This window comes from Peromyscus leucopus, chromosome 6 (genome assembly GCF_004664715.2).
Source record: "Peromyscus leucopus breed LL Stock chromosome 6, UCI_PerLeu_2.1, whole genome shotgun sequence".
Taxonomy (NCBI): Eukaryota; Metazoa; Chordata; class Mammalia; order Rodentia; family Cricetidae; genus Peromyscus; species Peromyscus leucopus.
The window spans coordinates 22,610,515-22,634,719 of record NC_051068.1 but is presented as its reverse complement, the minus strand read 5'-3'; the positions used below and the strand labels follow the sequence as shown (position 1 = coordinate 22,634,719).

Below are 24,205 nucleotides of genomic sequence, written 5' to 3'. Positions count from 1 at the left end.
CTAGCTCTGCCTACCAAGTGCTGGGATTAAAGGCGTGCGCCGTGACCGCCCAGCTCTGCTATGGCTTGCTATTAGCTCTCACCCCCAGGCAATTTTATTTATTAACATACAAATAAAATCACATTTCAGTACAATTAAAATATCACCATACCAATAATGTTCTTTACTTAGGACATCTTTGCCTATTATAGGTTTTTTTTTGTGTTTCCATACACATTTTAGGGTATTGTTCGAGTTGTCTGAAGAATGGCATTCAAATTTTGAATATGACCAAATGAACTTCTAGGTAGCTTGTTTTCTTTTTTTCTATTAAGAAATTTTTTATTCATTTTACATACCAACCACAGATCCCCCTCTCTTCCCTCCTCTCACCCCCCCCAACCCACCCCTACTCCTTCCTCCAAAAAGGTAAGTCTTCTCATGTGAAGTCAGCAGAGCCTGGTACATTCAGTTGAGGCAGGTCCAAGCACTTCCCCCTGCATTAAGGCTGTGCAATGTGTCCCACCACAGGTAGTGGGTTCCAAAAAGGTAGCTTGTCTTCATATGGCCATTTCCCCGATACTAAATCTGTGAATACAAGAACATGGAATGTCTTTTCATCTTCTAGTGTCTTCTTCAATTTCTTTCTCCAGTGTTCTGTAACTTTCATTATAAAAGCCTTTCACCACCTCAGCAAGATATGATGACTAATCTTTACTGTCAGCTGAACTGGAGGTAGACTCACCTAGGAGCTGCACTCCTGACTATGTCTGTGAGTGTGTTTTCAAAGAGGTTTGATAATGGAAAACACACCCAGAATGAGGGTGTGTCACTCCATGGGCGAGGGTCCAGGGCTGAATGAAAATAAGAGAGTGAGCTGAACATCACCACTCATTTCCGCTTTCTGACTGTAGACACCATGTGACCAGCCACCTCATATTCTTGCTGTCATGTTATCCTCATCACGATGGACTGTATCCTCACACTGTGAGCCAATATAAAACCTTCCTTCACTGAGTTGCTTTTGTTAATTTTCTTGTAACTACAATGAGAAAAGTAACTAATGCACAAGGCTTGTTCCTAGATATTCTTTTTGCTGTGAATGGGAATGCTTTCCTGATTTCCTCCTCAGTGGTTATTGATGTGTGGAAAAGCTATTATTTTTGCATGTATGCTTACTGTGTTGTGTGCCACTTGGCTAAACTGTCTATCAGATCTAAAAGTCTTCTGGTATAAATAAACCCAAGCAGCTACAGCCATCTGAATTGCAACAAACATGTTACTGGTTTTATTCTAGAAAGTGTTCCACGAGCCCCTGAAAATAAAGTTCATTCTGCAGCTGTTGGTGGAACACTGCAGCTGTGTGTCTGCATGATCCATTTATGTGAGAGGAGGGTATTGCTTTATTATATTGGGGTCTATCTTCAACTAGGAATGTTTGATGCTTCAAAAATCAAATGAAGGTTCCTGATATCTTGCTTAGAAGCATTAAGAAAATGGCACCTCCAAAAAAAAAAAAAAAAAAAAAAAAAGCCGGGCGGTGGTGGCGCACGCCTTTAATCCCAGCACTCGGGAGGCAGAGCCAGGCGGATCTCTGTGAGTTCGAGGCCAGCCTGGGCTACCAAGTGAGTTCCAGGAAAGGCGCAAAGCTACACAGAGAAACCCTGTCTCGAAAAACCAAAAAAAAAAAAAAGAAAAAAAGAAAAGAAAATGGCACTTGCCGGGTGGTGATGGCTCATGCCTTTAATCCCAGCACTCAGGAGGCAGAGCCAGATGGATCTCTGTGAGTTCGAGGCCAGCCTGGTCTACGAGCGAGATCCAGGACAGACACAAAAACTACACAGAGAAACCCTGTCTTGGAAAAAAAAAAAAAAAAAAGAAAAGAAAAAGAAAATGTCACTTATCTGTAAGTAGAAGTATCAACTCTATTTCCAGATCAAGACTATCTCATTTCTTCCTACACAGTAAATATAGCTAGTTAAATAACTCTTCTATCTTGATATCTGACCAGATATAGACTGTCTCATCAACTGAAATAGATTGTTTTCTACTAGTTTCAAGGATGGACAGGATATTTAAGTAAAAATTATTTTATGTTACACATAGTTTCTATTTCTTTGTTAAATATACAGTTTGCCACAGAGATACTACATTTCAGTGACCTCTGCTAAAACGTTCGTTGTTGAAATGTGTTTATGTATCTTATTAGATTACCTTAAGAAGTACAGAGGAGAAATGATTGACATAGTTGCTTATCTACTCCGACATATCAGGTCTCTCTATTAGCCACAAGCCTGACTCTGGCTGCTTCCATTCTTCTCCAAGCAGTGTGTTAAAATTGAAAGGCTCGAAATATTCTAGACGATGGCTAAAAGTAAGGAAGAAATTGAAATGAATTATGCATTTGTGAAATGGTGGTCCTATAGAGCTATTTATTTTGCTACATTGGTGATAGTACAACATTTCATTTTAAGGAATAACAATTGTTAAATGTATTCTCTATGTACAATTTTCTCATTGTAGCTATCAAATACTCCATTCTGAAAAAATTCACCCATATTTCAAAGCAGTCTTTTTCAGTTCTACACATAGATCCCTCACGGCTCAGGGAAAGGTAAATATCAGCTCTCATGGGGCTCAGCAAAGTGTCTGCTAAGGAAACATGAATTCAATCATCACAACACACATAAAAATGCCAGGTGTAGCTGTTGCTGTTATAACAATGGCACACATCGCTGCTACTATTTCTGGGATTAGCATTTCATAATTGCTTACTACGGCTAGCACAGTGGAGACCCTGGCAACAAAAGTAGCTACCACAGTTAGTTAATCTTTCATTCTATTGGGCATGATAAATTTAATTCAGTAGTTATATATATCTCGATTGGCTTTGAAAATTATAAACTTATAAACTCAAGTTCCAGTTGCTTTTGGGATACTATCTTACAAGGACTCCAACGTACAGTATGGCTCATTAAGGAAGGGAATGGCTCAGTTGCCTTTAGCCTACTGGCTATGGGTGAGATAGGACCTCTGTTGGTCTTTTCTGTATCGAACACACAGATTGCAAGCCCAGTGTCACTTTGAGATCTTTGGCAGCAATTAACCATGCAGCTAACACATGACTGAACTGGTATGATAATGAGTATTCAGAGACAGGTAATTCCTGGGGGGCACTCACCAACCTAAGACAGAGCACCTGTGTGGCCTGGGCAGGCGTCTCCATGCCAGGTAAGGTGACCTGCTGACGTCCCACACAACCCAAGTCAGAAGCTCATTTTTTAATAAAAGGGGGACCTGTGGGGCCCTGGCCCCCATTTTGGGTAACTGTTGCCTTGCTTGCGGACTTTGACCTTGATATCCTCCCAATGCTAATTCCCTGCCAGATTCCACCCTCCTGAATGCTTAAGGGAAGTTCCTTGTCTGTGTATCTTGAATAATGGGCATTAACAGCTTAGATGCAAGATTGTAAAACATCAGTAGTGAACTTCTGTCCTCCAGGGTCCTCCCATTGTGCTGTAAGCCTGTATTTAACCTCTTACCCCCTTCAAGAAATGACATTTGACATTTAAAATAATACATATATATATGTATATATATATATATATAATTGAATGAATACTGCGAATGTAATCTATGAATACCACAAATGTGATTAATATCAGGAGTGTAAGTAATAAATATCATGAGTGATGAGTGTAATTTAAAAAATAAATTAAAAAAAAAATGCCAGGTGTAGCAGTCCTCGCTTGTAATCCCAGTTCGGGGAAGGTAGAAATAGAATGATCCCTTCAGCTCACTGGCCAACCAGCCTGCTCTTGTTGGTAAGCTCCAGGCCAATGAGAGACCCTGTCTCAAATGATGTGGGCAGTATTCCAGAAGAACCACACATGAAGGTATCTTTGGGATTCTATCTACATGTGTACAAGCGCGCACACACGCACACACACACACACACACACACACACACACACACACACACACACGGTGATATTTCATTTGTGCTGAAATGTGATTTTATTTGTATATTAATAAATAAAGTTGCCTGTGGGTCAGAGGTAATAGCAAGCCATAGCAGAAGCCAGGCAGGAATGAAGGGAAAAGTAATGGGAAGGATGGCAGCAGCAGTGGGTGGTAAGAAGGCGGGTTTAGTCTCAGATCTTAGCTACTGCTCTGACCTCTTGGGCTTTTAACTCTGCATTTGGCTCTGTGTTTCTTATTTACTAAGACCATTACATCTACACACACACACACACACACACACACACACACACACACACACACATCTAACTCATTTTAGATGTAAACCAATCATAAGTTTGTAGTTGTTTGTTTTTGCCCTTTAGGGGTGCCCACTAAATAAACCACATACAGAGGCTTATTATTAATTATAAATGCCCAGCCTTAGCTTGGCTTGTTTCTTACTAGCTTTTCTTAACTTAAATTATCCCATCTACCTTTTGCCTCTAGGCTTTTTCCTTTTCTTTCTTCTGTATATCTTACTTTCACTCCTACTCCATGACTAGCGGCTGTGTGGCTGTGTGGCTGGCCCCTGATGTCCTCCTCTCCTTGTTCTCTTGCTCTTTCTTCTTCCCAGATTTCTCCTTCTATTTATTCTCTCTGCCTGCCAGCTCCACCTATTTCTCTCTCCTGCCTCACTATTGGCCATTCAGCTCTTAATTAGACCATCAGGTGTTTTAGACAGGCAAAGTAAAACAGCTTCATGGAGTTAAACAAATGCAATATAAACAAAAGTAACACACCTTAAAATAATATTCTACAACATAAGTTCTTGAACATGTTCTTATATTCAAACTTTGATAAGTTCTGGTGAATAAAGGACAGAGACAGATGTGTATTCTCCCTTTGCCAATGTAAAGGAGGCTAACATAGAAGAGTGATAATCTTGTTTTCTTTCTAGAAAAGCCATTATTATCCTAAAGTGTTCTCTTGTGGCTTAATGAGCAAAGAAGGGCTTTATCTATGCTTCGGTAAAGCTCTGAGCCCTAGGAAATTACTCTACCGTGCATCCCCGCTGGCTAATGTGCACTCATTTTTCCCCGGGAAGGTACTAGCAAGTGAAAAGCCAGAGTGGCACATTGCCTTGGTATGATGGCTCTCAGTCAGTGGCACCTAGATTTCTATTCCTTTCTGCGCATCTGGCCAGGATAAACCAGTTTGGAGTTACATCAATAAACCCCAGAGTAAGAAGCTAAGGATCAACCATGAAGGAAGAGGCACAGAAAGAGAGAAAGAGCTGGGCAGAAAGAGTCAGGACTGGCGAGAAAGGCAAAAGTAGATGTTTAAGTGTGTCAAGCAGAATACAGGCATCTGCTAGAAGAAATGAAGGGAAAAGTGAGTCAAGTAAAAGCAAGAGAAGTTAAATGTGGAGAAGAAAGATGGTGTCATATCCTAAGGGTAAAAAGGCAGGAATGTCTAGCAAGCGTGGTGCTGCCCACCAGGATGACTTTGCTAGGCTCTGCTGAACATCCAGACTCTGCAGTGCTGACCACACTGACTACACTAAGAGACAGACAGCAGGCACCAAAGTTTGCCCTAAGTGAGCACTGAGTTTCCTCCTTAAGTGACTAGTCCTTGCAGCAATGCATGAAGCATACAGGAGGCTCACTAAGAGCTATGTTCTTCCTAGATGACAGGTTCAGATGCCAGGAGACAAAACTAAAATGGGACAAGTGGTGAAGGTACTTTGGCTTAAATATCTGCTGCCTCACAGGAGCCTCGACCTCTGCTGACAACCACTCAGAGGGCATAGACTTGAGTCCCCACCTATAACATATCTGTTAAAGAGGAATCCCTAAGCCACAGTGTCTCCAGCATATATTTATAGGTCAATCAGAATTAGTTAATGCAGATGTCATTTTATCACAAACATGGTTGCCTAGAAGCATAGTTGATGCTCTTATTCTAATGAGGCAACCAAGAGAACAGAGACACGACTAAGTACAAGTTCTTTAGTAACAAAGAAAAGAGGTCATAACCCCTCTATCCACACCACAAAACACAGATTCCTCTGGCTATTATATCAGGGAAAGGATCATAAATTAATTTGAAGCCTTATCAGTATCAGTTGATGTACACTCACTGATTAATACTCTTACTATATAATCACAAAAGACTAAGTGCTTTGCTGAAAGTAATGAGACGATCTATCTTGGTTAAAAGTTGAGGGTCATGAGGGAACACAGGGCCCTTCCTATGTACTCCCACATACGTCATCATCAACTACCAAGTGTTACCACTGCTCTACTAAGAACTTCCCACCAGGGGTGGTGGCCTTTAATTCCAGTACTCAGGAGGCAGAGGCAGGTGGATTTCAGAGTTCTGAGGCCAGCCTGGTCTACAGACAAGTTCCATGACAGCTAGGGACACACAGAAAACCCTGTTTCGAAAAACAAACAAAACAAAACTAATTCCTGAACTTCTGTCATTGGAGTGCACCTCCACTTATTTTCTACTTACAAATCAGGTCTTTGGCCTTGTTGCAGTTCATGCTGTGGCACAGGGTAAAGGGCCTCGTAACTTCTTCTGTCATTTGATCCATGAATTGCAAATGAGTTGAATTTTGTCACCTTTGGTGGAAAATAACTCCAAGGAAGAAAAGCTATGCCTTCCCAGTTTGTCTCTCCCCTGAACACTTTGAATGATAACGTGAGCTCTTTCTATGAGAAACACAAAAGATAAGTTCAAACTTAGAGATACACCTGCTGTGCATTATAGGATTTGGTTTCATATGCTTGTCTACTCACTTTCCAAACATTTCTTCTTCCAGAGAGTAAAAGAACTAAGTGCTGTCCATGTCTGCCAAAATGAAGATTCCTCATGAGTGTTAAAGAAGAACAATATTAAGTCTATTTTTTCGAGATCATTTCTTTGATCTGTTACAAGAAAAACAATATTATCTTCTTCTTTACTTTCTTTTCTATCTGTCATGTGTGTGCTTGTAGCTAAATTTCCAAAGAAATAAAAAGTGCAATAGAATATTGGATAACTACAGGGAGAGCCAATGTGTCATATTATTTAGAAATGGCAGCTTTGGAATAACTGTTTCCCAAACAACTGCTGACAAATCCTAACATTACACTGGCTAATGCTACTTTTCATATTCTTTACCCACTGAGCAATCTCACTGGCCCCGGCTTTTCATATTCTTTAAATAGGAAATTATATAAAATACTTCATTTGGTTAGATAACACAGTGTTTGAAAAAAAGAGATAATCATGACACTTTAGAGTTGAAAATAAAAACAGCTGCAACAACTAAAGCACTCCAAGGAAAGCTAGAGCTGATTTCCAAGTTTTAATCTAACAGCTTCACTAACAGTTATTTCTGTAAGAAACTTCCTTGAGGCCCATTAGGGAAGGTAGAAAATGTAAAATATAGATTGACCAAAACTGGTCAACAAGGCACAGATTTTAACCTATAGCCGTTTTTCCCACACTGCTAACCTTGAACAACAGTCTGCCATCTGTTTTCCAGCTTTCTACCATTTGTTCAGGCACCAATGTCACATCTCCAAAGGAAATTCTAATGGGAATGAATAAGTGGGATTATTGGAGTCGGTAAGAAGCAATGGATTGTGTGTATTTACATGAAGTAAATTTTCTGCATCTGGAAGTCTAGCAACCATTTCCACCCAGATGGTCCTTTGTGAGCTTTTGGAGGGAGGATTTCTGCAATGAAGTGCTCTAACAGAAGACAAGTAATCCTTTCCATTTAAAAATCCTCTGATTAATTTTACTGTTTTTATGGGGCTTTAGGAAGATCCTAGGATGTGTAAAACTTCTTGCAAATTAAAACAATGTTCTTCTTGCTACTTTTATAGCTGTTAATTAACCAGTACAGGAATTGACTGCCTGAGGCAAAACCATGATTCTTGATTATTAACTATGCTGATGTATACGAAAGCAAACTACCCCGAGGATCTTTTTTTTTTTTTTTTTGGTTTTTCGAGACAGGGTTTCTCTGTGTAGCTTTGCGCCTTTCCTGGAACTCACTTGGTAGCCCAGGCTGGCCTCGAACTCAAAGAGATCCGCCTGGCTCTGCCTCCCGAGTGCTGGGATTAAAGGCGTGCGCCACCACCGCCCGGCTTACCCTGAGGATCTTAATTTTAAAAACTTTTATACACAATGACTACCGTGTAGTTTCTTAATGAAAAACTATTTTTTATGCATTCAATGTTAGATTGTCACTTCATGAAAATAATCTAATACAATCTAATAAAAGAAAACTATAGAGGCCAGGGAGATGGCTCAGCAGGCAGAGGAGATTGCTGCCAAGTCTGATGTCCTAAGTTCAATTCCAAGAACTCACATGGTAGAAAGAGAAAAGTTACCCCTGCATATTGTCCTCTAAACACATAATACACATGTCTAAAATAAATGAGTAAGTGCTTTTTAAAATGTAAGAAAAATAAAAAAAATCTAAGATTAAATTTGAGAGTTTGGGTAAATCTAAGTTCTTCATTGTCTTAGTCAAATTAGAACTATTTGTCTTAGCCTTCTCTCTCAGCTGTAGGACAAAAGTCAGCACATGATAGTTAAAATGTTCCTACTTTTCATAATAGTTTATAAAAGCTAATCATAACTTTAAATAAAATGTGTTGCCATGTTAGTTGGAAGATAACATGAAAACATATCCAATTATTCTGATTTTAAAAATAATAGCAGGTCTTGTGTGGTAGTACATCTTCAATCCCAACACTTGAAGGCAGAGGCAGGTGATTTTTGTGCGTTCCATGCTTGCCAGGGTGGCAAAGTTAGACCCTGTCTCACAAAACAAAGCAAAATAAAACAAAAACAAATTGCAAATAACTGCATTTTCTATGTTAGAGTTTGCAAAAGGCAAAACAAAACAAAAAGCAAACAACTAACAAGTGGGGATCTAAAGTTTCATGTGGATTCATTGGGGCTCCCTTGTCAGTCTACAAAGGAACAAAGACTATTGGACACAATTACTGAGAAACACTTAAGTGACATCTTAAACAAATAATAGCAATATATACAAACATCTCGTGTATTAAAAGCATGCTATAATTTAGATAACAGGTGAGCATATGTTTCCTTTTTTTACATCTACTCAGGAATAAAGTTTGTCACCACGTAAACAAAATTCCCAAGTAAATATTGAAGGTCAAACAAAGAAATTCCAAGACACCTGGGTGTAGTGGCCCACACATTTAATCCCTAAGAGTTCTAGACAGGCAAGAGCTATACAGTGCAAATCTGTCTGAAGACAAAAAAAAAAAAAAAAAAAAAAAAAAAAAAAGTTCAAAGGTAATATTTTTACTGTGAGTCTTGGAAAATTCAGGTATAATTTATATTCTTGGCATTAAATGCAAAAATGATACACTGTGCTCAAAAGAATGAATGACTAAATGAATAAATAAATAATGAATACACAATTATATAATACATAAGATTAAAGTTTAATCATTCAAGAATCTAAAAGAAAATTCTGTAAGATAGTAATTCATTATCTCCTTATGTATCTCATTTTTAATTGAAAATAAAGTTTTTCATACAATATGTTCTAATTACAGCTTCTTCTCTATCTCCTGGTAGATTCACTCCATTCCCCACCCATCTAACTCCACACCTTCTTTCTCTCTTTCTTTAGAAAACAAACAGGCAAATAAAAAAACAAACTAGAATAAATGCATGTTCGTGCACTAGCAAGCACTCAAACACACACACTCAGAGACACACATACAAACAAAAACAAAACCCATAAAAACACAAAATTGGAAACCATAAGATACAAGCAAAAGATCAGTAAGATTGGGGGGGGGGGCTGTTGAGACAGTGATTTCTCTGTGTAGCTTTGGAGCCTGTCTTGGAACTCACTTTGTAGACCAGGCTGGCCTTGAACTGACAAAGCTCCACCTGGCTCTGCCTCCTGAGTGAGGGGATTAAAGGCTTGTACCACCACCACCACCACCACCACCACCACCACCACCACCACCACCACCACCACCACTCAGCTGTAAGATTTTTTTTTAATGCCCAAAAAAGCAATAGGAGCCAGGTGGTGGTGGCGCACTCCTTTAATTCCAGCACTTGGGAGGCAGAGGGAGAGGCGGGCGGATTTTTGTGAGTTGTAGGCCAGCCTGGTCTACAGAGCGAGATCCAGGAAAGGAGCTACACAGAGAAACCCTGTCTTGAAAAACCAAAACCAAAACCAAAAAACAAACAAAAGCAATAGGAGACAAAAAAAAAAAGTCTACAAAAATACCATTGAATTTGTTTTGTGTCAGCCATTTACTGCTGAGCATGGAGACTGTCCTTAAGAGAAGTTTGTGTACCCAGTGAAATTCCATTGAGGAAAACTAATTTTTCCTTTGCAAGTGGCTGTGAACTGGAGATAGACAATATCTTGATTAGGGACTGGAAATCTTCCTTTACTTCTAAACACTTAATATATAATAGTGCAAACATATAAAGTAATGATTTGTTGACAGTAATTTTTTCCACTTTGTAAAAGAAATTATCAAGTTTATTACAAAATCATTTATATCAGTAAACCAAAAAAAATCACATCAACATAATATACTCAAACATGTACAAAATATATATTCTAAACATAAATTCTAAAAGTATGCATTGTACAAAACACTAAATAGATTTAAAATTTACTCTAGTTAATATGACTTCTACTTAGCTGAACTTAGTGAGCTTTACCACAGCCATACTATTCATAACTAGAAAACAAATATGTTCAAATCATGTAATAATAGTTAAGAAAAACAGTTTATACTTACGGACAAAGTTCAACTTCTAAATACTGCTCAGTTGTATCATTCAAGAAAAATGCTTCCACAACTTATGAAAACAGACAGAACATGGGAATTTTATTTTGCTTACATAGTAAATTATTTATTCCTTTCTAAAATAAAGTGAATTATTAAGTTTTTTAAATCATCATACTATTCCCAATAGGAAAGGGAGCAAAATAAACACACAGAGTCAGAAAGAAAAGCACAGGAAATAAGTCACCCTCAATTTCTTCCATAGAAGTCTGCCATAAATTAAAAGGAAATACAAAGCCTAGTGCTGGTGAGGTCATAGGAAAATCAACACTTCTGCACAGATGGACTGGGGCCTAATTATCTTCCTCTTGGAATTTATCCCAAGGAAACAAATCAGACAACTAGAAAAAGAAATTAAGTACAATTTACCCATCAGAGTATGACTCAAAAAACCAGAAATGATACAGTTATGTCTTCTTACATAAAATTATTTCCTGGTACATAAATAAATCACCTATTATTCAGCAAAACTGATTAAGTACGTTACAGAATGCATACATTTCATGTAATAGAATACAAGGGTGCCATTAAAGTCAAAGACAGTGAAATATGTACGTATGACAAGACTTCCATGATATTGGCAGGTTGGTCACAGAGCAGTAACTAAATGTATGAGCCATGAACCAAATGTACATGAGATTTAAATATGTGCATGTATGTATATGTGTGTGCCAGTGACTACCTGTCTACAACATGAGCACAACAAATATGAAGAGTGGTGGAGGTAGTACGGTGGCTGAGCAGGTCAAATGCTTGCTGCCAAACCTGATGACCTGAGCTGGATCCCCAAACCACACAGTGGGAGGAGACAACCAACTCACCCCCACAAGTCCCCTGACCCCCACAAGCATGGAAATGTTTTTTTCAAACTAATTTTAAAAAACTAATTTTTTTTTTTTTTTTTTTGGTTTTTCGAGACAGGGTTTCTCTGTGTAGCTTTGCGCCTTTCCTGGAGCTCACTTGGTAGCCCAGGCTGGCCTCGAACTCACAGAGATCCGCCTGGCTCTGCCTCCCGAGTGCTGGGATTAAAGGCGTGCGCCACCAACGCCCGGCAAAAAACTAATTTTTAAAAAATCCTGGTTATTTGTAAGTGGTGATTTTTATTATAATTTCTGTGGTTGTTGAGCACTAGCTGTCTTAAAAAATTAGTAAATTGTGAATATAGTGCATCTTTCTTGTAAATAGTTACAACAGCATAAAACGTATGTAGTGAAAACCCAAATCCTTTTCTTTCTACTTTGGTCTAAATCTTGCCAGACCTTTTCTAAGCTTCTACAAATGATTGTACCTCTTAAGATATTTAAAAAATAAACATGAAATCATACTTGAATAGTTTGCTTTTTTGCATTAAAAAGCTTTTAGCTGAAGGATAAATTTACATTTTCACTTAGAGATGTAGACAGGTCATTCTGGCTTCAAAGTAAAACATGGATTTAGGAAAAGAGATTACTTAGAAAGAAGGCTCTGTGCTAACCAAGTAAATAAATCCTAATATACAGAGTGAGAAATCTTGGGGTAAATTCTTAATTTCTTGTAATGTAGTGTTTTATATCTATGGGGATGGCATCATGAAAAGTATTTCCAAAAGAACCCTGCAGCTTGATAAGGATATAATACAAGAAGGTCAGAGAACAAACCTGAAACCATTTAATTTCCGGGCATATCTTTGGGCTTTAATTTGATATGTGAGATTACTTGACAGCAGAAAGTAAATATTAAATCTCAGGCTGACAGTATTTCTCCAGTAAGTAACAGACACTAAAATTTCCACTCAGGAGGCTTATGAGGTAAAGATGGCAATTGAAAGATTCTTCAAAAACAAAATGGAGACTACAAACTCTTTCTAGAGCAGAGTAAAGGAAGGAAACGTGGTGGCAACCGCAGCACCTGGATTTGGGATTGCCGTTTTTCTCTGTTCTGCTTGCACACTGAGCCCACTGGTAATGGGAGGAGAGTCAGAATGATAGATGGGTAGTCGAGATCAGAAACTGAACGTCAGTTGTTCAGAAGCATATTACTTCCTAACAGCAAGATAAAATAATAGTTCTCTGAGAGGTTATTAGAAAAAGATTGATGTTTGTAATAAAACACAATCCTTCTACCTACCTTCATAATTCCACAGTTCACTGAAAGGCTTTCCTGGTTCTCCAGGAGGAGCTGGAGGGTCATTGAAAAATGGAGCCCAGACCTCCAGCTTTACTCCCTTGTCCTCTGGACTCAGCTTGACACACACTGGCTCATGCCTCACTGGAAAACCATCCCAAGTGTGTTCAATTTTAAAATTCATCTGAAGAAGCAAATCAAAACACATTTGTTAACATCATTTAACAGTGCCCTTTACTTGACAATTGTGATGTCAAACAGGAGACAGCCAGGCAACAGAGTGACAAGAACGAGACCCTAGGAGTCAAAAGGCCATCTGGGGTGTGGTAAATTGTAGACTATGAATTCCATTCCAAAATAACAACTAGAGCCTAAAAGATTCATGACTTTTAAAAAATATATTATTTTATTTTAAATAAAAAATTTTTTTTTTCATTTTACATACCAACCACAGTTCCCCTTCTCTCCTCCCTCCTCACTCCCCCCCCCCATTCCACTCCTCACAGAGGGTAAAGCCTCCTATGGGGTATCAACAAGGTCTGGTACATCAAGTTGAGGCAGGCCAAGTCCCTGCCCCCTGCATCAAGGCTGAACAAGGTATCCCACCATAGGGAGTGGGCTCCAAAAAGCCAGCTCATGTACCAGGGATAAATCCAAGTCCCACTGCCAGGAGCCCCAAGATTCATGACTTTTCATCTTGATGTTGCTCTGTTTATTTGTGGTATACAAAATTAATTGTAAAATGTTATGACTAAGTCCACTGCAGAAATTGTAAATATACTTAACGATACAAGTTTATGTATTTTCCATATTTAGCCAAGATTAATCCTTCGTGTAAAAATGAATACATCCATCTCATTAGTACACAACTTTGTTTTTAACAGATGGTAACATTATATGTGTGTGTATATCAATCATCTGTAAATGTTTTTCCATTTTCTTAACATTTATTAATTGTACAAAATGATGGGATTTATTATGACATTTCATACACGTATATAATATATGCTGATCATCTTCAATCCCTATTACTGTATCTTGTTCCCCCTCTCAATGTTCCACTTCTTCTACTTCCAAGCCCTTATACTTTCATGTATTATCTCTCTTATTTTCTTTTTCTTTAATTATTGATACATTAATGCATACATATTAATATATAAACACTACCTGCTGAGTCCATTTGGTGTTGTTCATATACTCATACATGTTTTTAGGGCTCAGTACTTGGTATTGAATAACCAATTAGGGGGCTCATCCATTGGGAATACTGACCCTTCCTCTCTCAGCATTAATTGCCTACAGCTCTTCAAGGGTGGGCCTTATGAGATTTCCCCCATTCACATCTGAATGTCAACTGGTAATGTCATTGTTCAGGTTTTCTTTAGGCTACCGTCATCACTGAGATTTCGTGGATGAAGCTTCCCTATCCTATCCAGAAGGCACGATCTCTCAGCAGATGTCCTGGTTCTCTGGCCCTCTCTCCATTATGTTTCCTGAACCTTAGCTGTTGTAGGCTTGTGTTGTAGATGTATCAGGTAGTTAGGGAGCTCCTGGCCAGTTGTTCTTTGCATCTTGACCATTTGTGGCTTTATGCAATGGTTTCATCAGCTACAGTAAGAAGCTTATCTGACAGAAATAACACCCAAAAGGAGAAGACAACAAGGAATAACCAAACTCAGGGCTGGAATCAATAAAAACAAACAAACAAACAAAAAAAACTCAATAAAACAAAGAGTTGGTTTTTGACAAAAATCGGTAAGACTGACAAATTAAGTATAAGAAAGAAAGAGAATAACAAAATTAGAAATGGAGGGGACATAATAACAGGTACAGAAAAAATCCAGAGAATAAGAGCATACCTCAAAAACCTGTACTTTACCAAACTGGAAAATCTAAAAGAAATGATAATTTTCTCAATATATACCCCTTCAAAATTAAATCAAGATTAGATAAGCAATTTAAATAGACCTATAACCCCTAGTGAAATAGAAGCAGTCATTAAAAGTCTCCCCCGCCACACACATACATACACACACACACACACACACACACACACACACACACACACACACACACACACACAGCCTGATGGTTTCCATGAAGAATTCTACCAGACTTCAAAGAAGAGTTAATGTGAATATTCCTCAAATTATTCCACAAAATAGAAACAGAAGGAACATTGCATGATAAAAAGACACTGAAGAAATAAATTGAAGAAGAAATCAAAAGATGGAAAAATCTCTCACACTCATGGATTAGTGGGATTAACATAATAAAAATGGCCATCCTACCAAAAGCAATCTACAGATTCAAAGCAATCTCCATTAAAATTCCAACACAATTCTTCACAGATCCTGAAAGAACAATTCTCAGCTTCATATAGGAATAATACACACACACACACACACACACACACACACACACACACACACACACACACTGGCTAGCTAAAACAATTCTGAATAATAAAAGAACTATCACCATCCATTGATTTCAAGTTGTACTACAGAGCTATAGCAATAAAAACAGCATGGTGTACATGTATGAGATCAAGCCATCCATCCCCTAATACAACCCTGCTGTGTAGAGCAAGCTCAGATCTCACTAGAAAACCTTTGTGGGCTCCCACAAGGAAGGTGTTTGGTTGGTTGGTTTTTTTTTTTTTTTTTGAGTTTTTGGTTTTTTGGTTGTTTGTTTTTTGTCTTATAATGCTTTATCTGGGATTTTTTTTTTTTTTTAACCTTACTGGTCTTTTGCTTATATGGTTCCTGATTTTGTGTTCCTGTGAGTTTTCTATCTGTCTCTGTGCTTGCATATGCTTTTCACACTCCCTTGTTTTTCTGTTTGTTCTATTCTGATTTGTTGTTTTGGTTTGGTTTGGTTTGCCTGTTTGTTTTCTAAAGAGAGAGAGAGAGAGAGAGAGAGAGAGAGAGAGAGAGAGAGAGAGAGAGAGAGAGAGAAGGGGGGATGGAGTTGGATGGGTAGGGAGGTAGGGAGGATCTGGGAGGAGTAGAGGAAGGGGAAACTGTGATCAGAATATATTATATGGAAAAATCTATTTTCAATTTAAACATTAAAGTAAAATGTATAATCTTGCTAACTTGTTAACAATCTGAAGCTAACAAAAGCTCAGAGACAACTAAACCTCCTCTAAACCCTCTTAGTCATTTCCTAAGACTTGACCTCTACTGTCTTTTGGGGTTTTGCACAGACATCTTAATTGTCCATGGCCTTCCTCACCCAGAGTAACCCTCCCTGCCATCCTCTATCACTGCTGCACTCTCCCACCTCGATTCACATAACTTATACCACATGACATGAATTTATCGTCTCTCAGTCTAAGCCAGAATGCTTGAACTAGGAGCTATTTATATGTCAAGTGAATACTGCTCTGGTGTCTACAACTAAAATCCTGAGTGTACAGTTTTAAGCAGGGGAAACCCACTGCGCCAGTTCCATTAATGACTTGTTAAAAGCTATGTATTAATATAATAAGACATCTAATAAAGTGAAGGACAACCAGACTGCAACCCACAAATCCAGGGAGGCTACCTAGCAGGGGGGACCCTAGGATGACTTATTATAATAAGTTTGGGTTTTACCCAGTCACTGGGCAAGCTTTAGTGAAACATTTCACTATTAGGATAAGAATTTGTATTGTATCAAGCTGATGAAAGAAAATGCTGGCCGTACTTTCAGGAGGGGAGGCTAAAATTTTTTTTAGAATATGGATTAACCTATAGAAAAATGTCTGCCATAAATCAAACAGTGAAGAGGAAGATGAATAGGAATCTCACTTACACAACTTAAGGAAAACATAGCTCTCTGAACAGATGAAGATAGGTTTCTTTTGTGTCCCAGAATCTAATCAATATTTATATGTATAATTCATCTACCATTTGGCTCAAAAGGGCTTATTTTAAAAATGGGAAATGTTAAAATTTATACTATTTTCTATAGAGAAAATATTTTACTGTTTAAAATAACCCTGGACTTTTAAATTATAACCTATGTTCAGGCGTGGCAGTGTGCAGGACAAATACTATAGAATTGTATTAGAATATTTCATAGAGACAGAAAATTAGATGTTATCTCAAGATAGAGAAGAAGTGAATACAGATCAATGATTTACTAAGTACAGAATCTCTGTTTTGTGTGATGGGAAAACCCACAAATGGACAGTAGTATCAGGACATAACATCATGAATGTAATAAATCAATACAATTAATGTAATTAATGAATACCATAAATATAATTATTGAATGAATACTGTGAATGTAATCAATGAATACCAACAAATGTAATTAATATCATGAGTGTAATTAATGAATATCATGAGTGTAATTAAAAAATAAATAAATTTAAAAAAATAAGACATCTAAATCACACCCTCTTCCTAAGGCTCAGGAACATTAAGGAAGAAGGGATAGAAAGATTGCAAGAGTCAGAGGTCATAGAGAACAGGAGCGAAATAGTGTGTTCTGGACATGACAGGACTGCTGTACTCATGAACTCACAGCAGCTGTGGCTCTGTGCACAAGACCTGGACAAAATCAAGACAGCCAACATTTCAGCATGAAGGAGAAAGGGACTCAAATGCCCCAACCCCAGCTAAGGAGCAATTGACAGTTGATGGTTTCTGAGGAAGAAGAGTTAGTTTTCTTTAAAGATGTGCCTCTGGTATGTTGACTCAGATCCAGTCATGGATGGTATCATTATTCCTGCAGTTGTGCATAAAACATTTTTATATTAAAAAAGGACAAATACTATAGAATTGTATTACATGAAATATATAGAATATACAAATTCATAGAGACAGAAAAATTAGATGTTATCTCAAGATAGAGAAGAAGTGAATACAGATCAATGATTTACTAAGTACAGAATCTCTGTTTTGTGTGATGGGAAAACCCCACAAATGGACAGTAGTATCAGGACATAACATCATGAATGTAATAAATCAATACAATTAATGTAATTAATGAATACCATAAATATAATTATTGAATGAATACTGTGAATGTAATCAATGAATACCACAAATGTAATTAATATCATGAGTGTAATTAATGAATATCATGAGTGTAATTAAAAAATAAATAAATTTAAAAAAATAAGACATCTAAATCACACCCTCTTCCTAAGGCTCAGGAACATTAAGGAAGAAGGGATAGAAAGATTGCAAGAGTCAGAGGTCATAGAGAACAGGAGCGAAATAGTGTGTTCTGGACATGACAGGACTGCTGTACTCATGAACTCACAGCAGCTGTGGCTCTGTGCACAAGACCTGGACAAAATCAAGACAGCCAACATTTCAGCATGAAGGAGAAAGGGACTCAAATGCCCCCAACCCCCAGCTAAGGAGCAATTGACAGTTGATGGTTTCTGAGGAAGAAGAGTTAGTTTTCTTTAAAGATGTGGCCTCTGGTATGTTGACTCAGATCCAGTCATGGCCCCATATGCCTGAGTGTATTAGCAGCACAAACAGGATGCAGTGATTATTTGGGGTGGGGGCGGGGAGGACATGAAGTTGGAAGGGGACAAAGAGGCAGAAGTAGATCTAGGAAGAGTTAGGGGGAGGGGTATGACCAAAATCATTGTATGTGTATATGAAATTCTGAAAGAAAAAAGATAGGTGATATATACATGTATATGTGTAAACATTGTAAGCATGTGTTATATATAATATATGTGAATAGCCTTTTATGTATACATGTATATATGGAAATAGCTGTAAGTGTGAGTATTGTGTAACATTCAGAAAGGAGACTAACAAAGAGTAATACTAAGTGATGAGGAAAGACAGAGTACAGACAAAAGGCCACTTGAGTCATCAAAGAGGGTATAAGCTAATTGTTTTCTACCTTAAACTGTCATAGTTTTTGGTTTTGTTTTGTTTTGTTTTTTTAGTGGTGGAGAATGCATAAAAATGTAACTGGGCAATGGTGGTGCACTCCTTTAATCCCAGCACTTGGGAGGCAGAGGCAGGCGGATCTCTGTGAGTTCGAGGCCAGCCTGGTCTACAGAGCGAGATCCAGGAAAGTTGCAAAGCTACCCAGAGAAATCATGTCTCAAAAAACCTAAAAAAAAAAAAAAAGTAACTGATAGTGAAGGGGTAATGTAGTGGTATTTGTTCCACCCATGACCTTGGGCTATACAACCCAAAGGAGGCGGTGCTTCCTGCCATTTTATGTGACCTCTTAATGGGAGTTGGACAAGGGTCACATGCCCCTTCTGCTCCTGCCTTCCAGGTGGATTCACTCCTGGTCAGATCAGAAGATGACTTCTGCTGTCTACTCCGTTTTGTAATCGTGAGTGTATTTTCTCAATTTATATCTTAATAAATTCTGTTACTCATTTAATAGACTCACGTGGATTGATCATAATAGGGTAAAACCTTGAATGAAGATCCATGGCTTCAGAATGGCCACTCTAATGTCTGAAGTTTACTGCACTGAGATGTATAGACTGGGAGTGTATGCCTATGTGTTTTTAGCAGCTGCTTATCTGTGAGTTTGTTACAATAAAAAATTATAAATGAATAATTTGAGATTATTTTAGAGTCCAATTTAAGGCTAAATCTCTTAACTAGCACTACGATGAAACATTTACAGAGTCAGAATTAATATTACCTAGGAGTTCACTATCCCAGTATGCAATCTTACTATCAGCTGTTCTGGCTTTCTTAAAACAATGTTGTTAATCTTTAGCTTATCTTCTTCAACTTACACTTTAAAAATTCAATTCTTTTAATTTTTATATAAGGAAATGAAAAAAAAAAAGACAGACTCCTGGAGAATTCATTCAGGACACAAACAAAAAAGCTTAAAAGAAAGGTTTTAAAGAACGCTTTTTCAATAAAACCATTTTCAAGGAATATTTCCATGTTCCTTTATTTACCAAAAAATCCTTTACTTTTTCTACAGTGCATACTTCTTTTTAGTTTGCATGCTGCACAGCACCACACATTTCTAAAAGAAATCAAGGAAGGAGGAAGTCAGAGAAATCTGTGCCAGCAGGAGGCAGAGGGAAAGTAAGGTGTTTTTAGTACGAGCTTATAGCAGACTTTAAAGAGGAGATAAAAGGACATACCAATAGAACACAGACCTGGAAGTTCTCAGTTCCAGCTCTGCTGAGGTCTCTGGCCCAGGTGGAAGAAGAGGGCTCCCTCTTAGGCTCCGCCCAGCACACGTTCTAGGGGGAGGGACTTGGAGTTCTGAAAGTGACAAACCGGATTTTTCAGAGAAAATGTCTTGAGGACCTATAAACATTTGAAGGTTTTTAAGCATACAATTGAAGTCTGGGCGTTTACTTCTTTTATTATTTTAAGAGGCTAGGATAATTCAGCAATACAAACATAAAGCCATTTGAAAATGAACTGTAAATCACTGAGATTATAGTAAAATATGTAAAGTAGCAATTCATTTATTTCAACTAGAAACTATAAACATTAAAACATTAGATATAATTTATATTACATGGTAGTTAAAGGTTGTGATATTGAAATCATACTTTCTGGGCTCAAATCCTTGGTGTGATGAGCTCATTTGAAATTTGCTTACTTAAACTCCAACTTTGGATATTCTTCAGGTAATCTATAATTAGTAGTTAAATTAGTAGTTAGATTTTTCAATGTATGAAAGTTCAAATGATTTGTGTTTATTTTGACCATGATCGTATAAAACCAAACACTTCAAGTGCAAACATAAGAGTTCTATTTCACTATTCAATTTAGACAAAAACTATTCATTTTTATATAGAAGTCACACTTTGCTTTTTCCACACCAATATATTTTATTAATGTTGAGTGTAAATATTAAATTTATAGCTACTTACTCAATGCTAACTTAAACCTGTGTGAGGTTATTGCAGACATATATACATTTTAAAGCTAGTCTTTTTAGAGGAAGAAGGCTAACACAGTTTATGCTATTTTATGGGTACAAGGTTACAAAACTTAAGCCGTTCAACAGAACTTCATCCAGAACATACTTGACTTTTGTTTTGTTTATATGTGTGTCCCTGTGGGAGAGTGTGTTTGCACCTGTTTACGTACTGAGGTTGAGGTGGGGTGTCATTCTCAAATGCTATTCACCTTTTTTCCCCAACCTTTATTTTCTCACAGAAAAAGAAATCTTATTAACATACCTGACCTTACTTTTTGAGACAGTGTCTCACTGACCCTGGAATTTTCCAGTTTGTCTAGGCTGCTGGCCAGAGAGCATCCCTTTCCTTCTGTCTGCTCCTCCCCAGTACTGGTATTAAAGGCACACAGGGCCCTGCCTGGCTTTTTATGTGGGTGCTGGGAATCCCAAATCAGACAAGCACGCCATAACCAAACGGAGCCATTTCAGGACCAGGACATATTTAGTGAAACTTTACTTCAATGCATAAGAATATAATCAATTAAAAAGGCTCTATAAAGCCAGTAATAAACTACAAGTACATTTTTTTTTTTTTTTGCTAATGTCATTTTCTCCAGCATTTTTGTGTATGTGTGCTTGTGTGTTTTAAGCTCTACGGCTCAAACCCGCACAACATCACGTCTTAAACCTGGGAATGGCAATTTATCCACCAACACAAATTTTCCTTTTTTTTTTTAATCCTTCCTTAGATTTGAAGAAACATCTCTGACGTACCTGCAGGATTTGCAGGCTACCCTGAATCCCGACTACGTGACAGGGTTAAATATTCAACAACAGCTCTCTCTGCTAGGAGCAGGAGGGTCACTACTTCCAGACCTAGAAGCGACCGCTGGAAGCTGACTGGAGGGGACTCTGAGTCGCCTCAGCCCCAGGACCCACAGCCCTCCCTGCACACGCCCCACAGACGCGTAGTGTCTGCGAAACCAAGACTCGGGGAGCAACGAGAATGTGTATCTAGTGCCTGCTCCTGTCACAGTCTTCGGGTTTCTTACCAAGAGAAAGAAATAAAAAGAAAAAAAAAAAAAATTCAAGTTGCGCCACACTACCTCAGACACCCGCCGCGGCACTGCGGAAGGCGCCAAGCGAGCGACCCAGCCCCCGGAGCGCTTAGGGATCCGCCCAGCGCCTGACGGACAGCCAATGGCCAGCCGGAGCCCGAGGCAGCGCGATGACGCAGGCGCCGACGCCCGCGTGATGACGGACGCGGCGTCACCGTCTCCAAGGAACGGTCCGGGGCACCGCTTTCAAAGTCGCAGGGCGGGCCGAGTGGACTCGGCGGCGGCTCGGGCTCCCCCGCGTCCTGGCGTCGCCCCTCAGCCCCGCCGTGTCGCCGCGGCCGAGCCTGGCGCGTCCCGGGACCGCCGTCCCGCGCGCTCTGACGGGAGCCCGGCGCCCTCCGGCCGCGCGCCGCCCCGCCGCCCCGCCGCCCCTTCCCCCGCCCGGGTCCGGCCGAGCGGAGGCTGACGCGCGTCGCCTGGCTTCGGGGGAGCTGCGGGCCGGGCTGCGCCGCCGCGTGAGTGGGATGCTGATGCCTCCGCGCCGGGGCTCGGCTGCCACGGCGACCCCTTAGCTGTTTGCTTTCCCTCACAGCGGGAGGCTGGGGTTTTGTTTTTGTTTTTGTTTTTAATCTTATTGCCCCCCCCCAAGGAATCGATAAAGGTGATGAAAACTCCAAACTAAAATATCGAAATGGCCACAGAATTCGACTTACTGAAAGACCAAAGTAAGCGCCCTATTCCCTGATGGAAAATTCATCTGCAAGGTGCAGTGTCGCTGTCGTTGACCTACTGATATGTTTTGATTGTGGTTGGGTCCCAGCGTGGAAATATGTAAAAACTCAAGAGAAGTCCGCTTCACAGAATGCTTGGTGATGTACATGAGATTATGTCTGTACTTAGCGAAGCAGAACCGCTGATAAATACTCGTGGATTCCTTAAGCGTGCTTAGGAGTCGGCTAGACACGAAATCGGTTTGTTATGCTTCTCTGGGGCTCGAAGAAACTCGAGGGCTGATGGGCCAGGAGGAGTTTCCAAGTGCAGTTAGGGACCTGCAGGCACTGCTCTGGTCATTAGTGGAAAAGATGTTTGTTGAGCTACTGTTTTATTACGTGCCAGGTGCTATACAAACATAGCTGATGTAAGGATGGAGATATTCTTGCTCTCCAAGCATGCCATTGGCGGAGGGAGATACATAAATCCCATAAATACACTGACGCAGCAGCAGCAGCAGCAGCTGACTCGTTTGCCTCAGTTACCGAGTAGAGTTGATGAAATTATTGAGTAAACATTGAGCTCTAAAGGAGAATAGCATCTGACACATGGTGCTAAACAAACATTGACATACATAGTTATTAAACCATGGCCAGAGGAGATTTGGACAGAAACTTGACTTAGCAGTATGTGTTCACTGGTCAGAGTGGTTTAGGTATCCCAAGTATTTGCAGCTTTGGAGGGACTGGGAGTATGCTTTGTTTAAAGACAGCCAGGCTGGCTCGAACAGGATATAGAGGTTTATAGAGGCGTACAGGTCAGTTAGCTACAGTCATCGTAGGTAAGAAGTGACCTAAGGAGGATGCAGAGATTGAAAGCTGAGAGGTTTGGAAAAAAAGGAGAGAGCAGCTCGGGTTCTTGACTTGAGCAACAGGGAAGCTTAGGGGAACATGCACGGCGTTGGAAGTATCATAGACCAGAGGTTAAGGACATAATCTCTAAATTTGTTTCTGTAAGCTCTCACACTTAAGTTTGATCTTGGACAAAATTCTTAGGTTCCTGTGCCTCTGGTTTTGTTTTTGTTGTTTTTCCCTTAGGAGTGTAAGAACACCCTAACTCTATGGAGTTGTGAGACTTAATTGGGACAATACAAATGAAGCCCTTAGCTTGGTAACTAGTACATGTTTAATGCCTGGTGCTCGCTCCCCCTCTTTCCTCCCTGTCTGTCTGTGTGTATCTCTCTCTGCCTGCCTGTCTCTCTCCTTCCTGACACGCACACACTAAAATCACGACACTACAACAATGATGTTATTTCTTAGGTTTGAAGTGGGAAAAACTTCACATCAATAAAGATGAATAACCGGCCACAATCTGATGTGGGACCGGAATTGTATGAGTGAATTTGCATGATGGAGGGATATCTAAATTTTAGAAGAATAAAGCAACTGTAATTCTTAGGTAAAAATTGAGTTCCAAGTACTAGCAAACCCTAAGCAAGACAATTTATTTTTAATTGAAAACTGAATGGTAGTTCAGTAAAAGACCAGTAGAGCAGAAAAAGAAATTCTCAAACAAGCAGCAAAGCCTTCGTGAATTTTATATATTTAGGGAAAGGGAGCATGGAATTGTAAGGTGTATGAAGACATGAAAACCTGGGGTGCC

At 39.2% G+C, this 24,205-nt stretch overlaps 2 protein-coding genes across 8 annotated transcripts in view; one reads left to right on the top strand and one right to left on the bottom strand.

Moving 5' to 3' along the window:
- Positions 1-453: 453 nt before the first annotated feature.
- C6H4orf33 (chromosome 6 C4orf33 homolog) lies at positions 454-21,984 on the bottom strand. 4 transcript variants are annotated; one of them, XM_028895043.2, is made up of 8 exons: positions 21,881-21,983; positions 20,002-20,125; positions 12,912-13,092; positions 10,758-10,818; positions 6,747-6,798; positions 6,460-6,659; positions 2,194-2,347; positions 454-567 (listed from the first exon to the last, which is right to left on the bottom strand). In XM_028895043.2, the coding sequence occupies exons 3-7, from the start codon at positions 13,090-13,092 to the stop codon at positions 2,236-2,238; spliced, it is 606 nt and encodes a 201-aa protein (XP_028750876.1). In that variant the 5' UTR covers positions 20,002-20,125; positions 21,881-21,983; the 3' UTR covers positions 454-567; positions 2,194-2,235. The 4 variants fall into 4 exon arrangements, 3 of the variants coding, with proteins under 3 accessions (XP_028750876.1, XP_028750875.1, XP_028750877.1); XM_028895042.2 differs by having other exon boundaries at positions 20,017-20,125; XM_028895044.2 differs by lacking the exon at positions 21,881-21,983 and adding an exon at positions 21,549-21,843 and having other exon boundaries at positions 20,017-20,125.
- Positions 21,985-22,052: 68 nt separating this feature from the next.
- The window catches only part of Sclt1 (sodium channel and clathrin linker 1), a 111,343-nt gene continuing 109,190 nt past the window's right edge, over positions 22,053-24,205 (top strand). For 2 of the 4 annotated variants that reach the window (XM_037206571.1, XM_037206570.1), the window contains exon 1: positions 22,053-22,557. In XM_037206571.1, the coding sequence (XP_037062466.1) occupies positions 22,524-22,557 (34 nt within the window). In that variant the 5' untranslated portion in view covers positions 22,053-22,523. The remainder of the gene's footprint in view (positions 22,558-24,205) is intronic. The other 2 variants (XM_028895053.2, XM_028895054.2) reach the window with 2 other exon arrangements.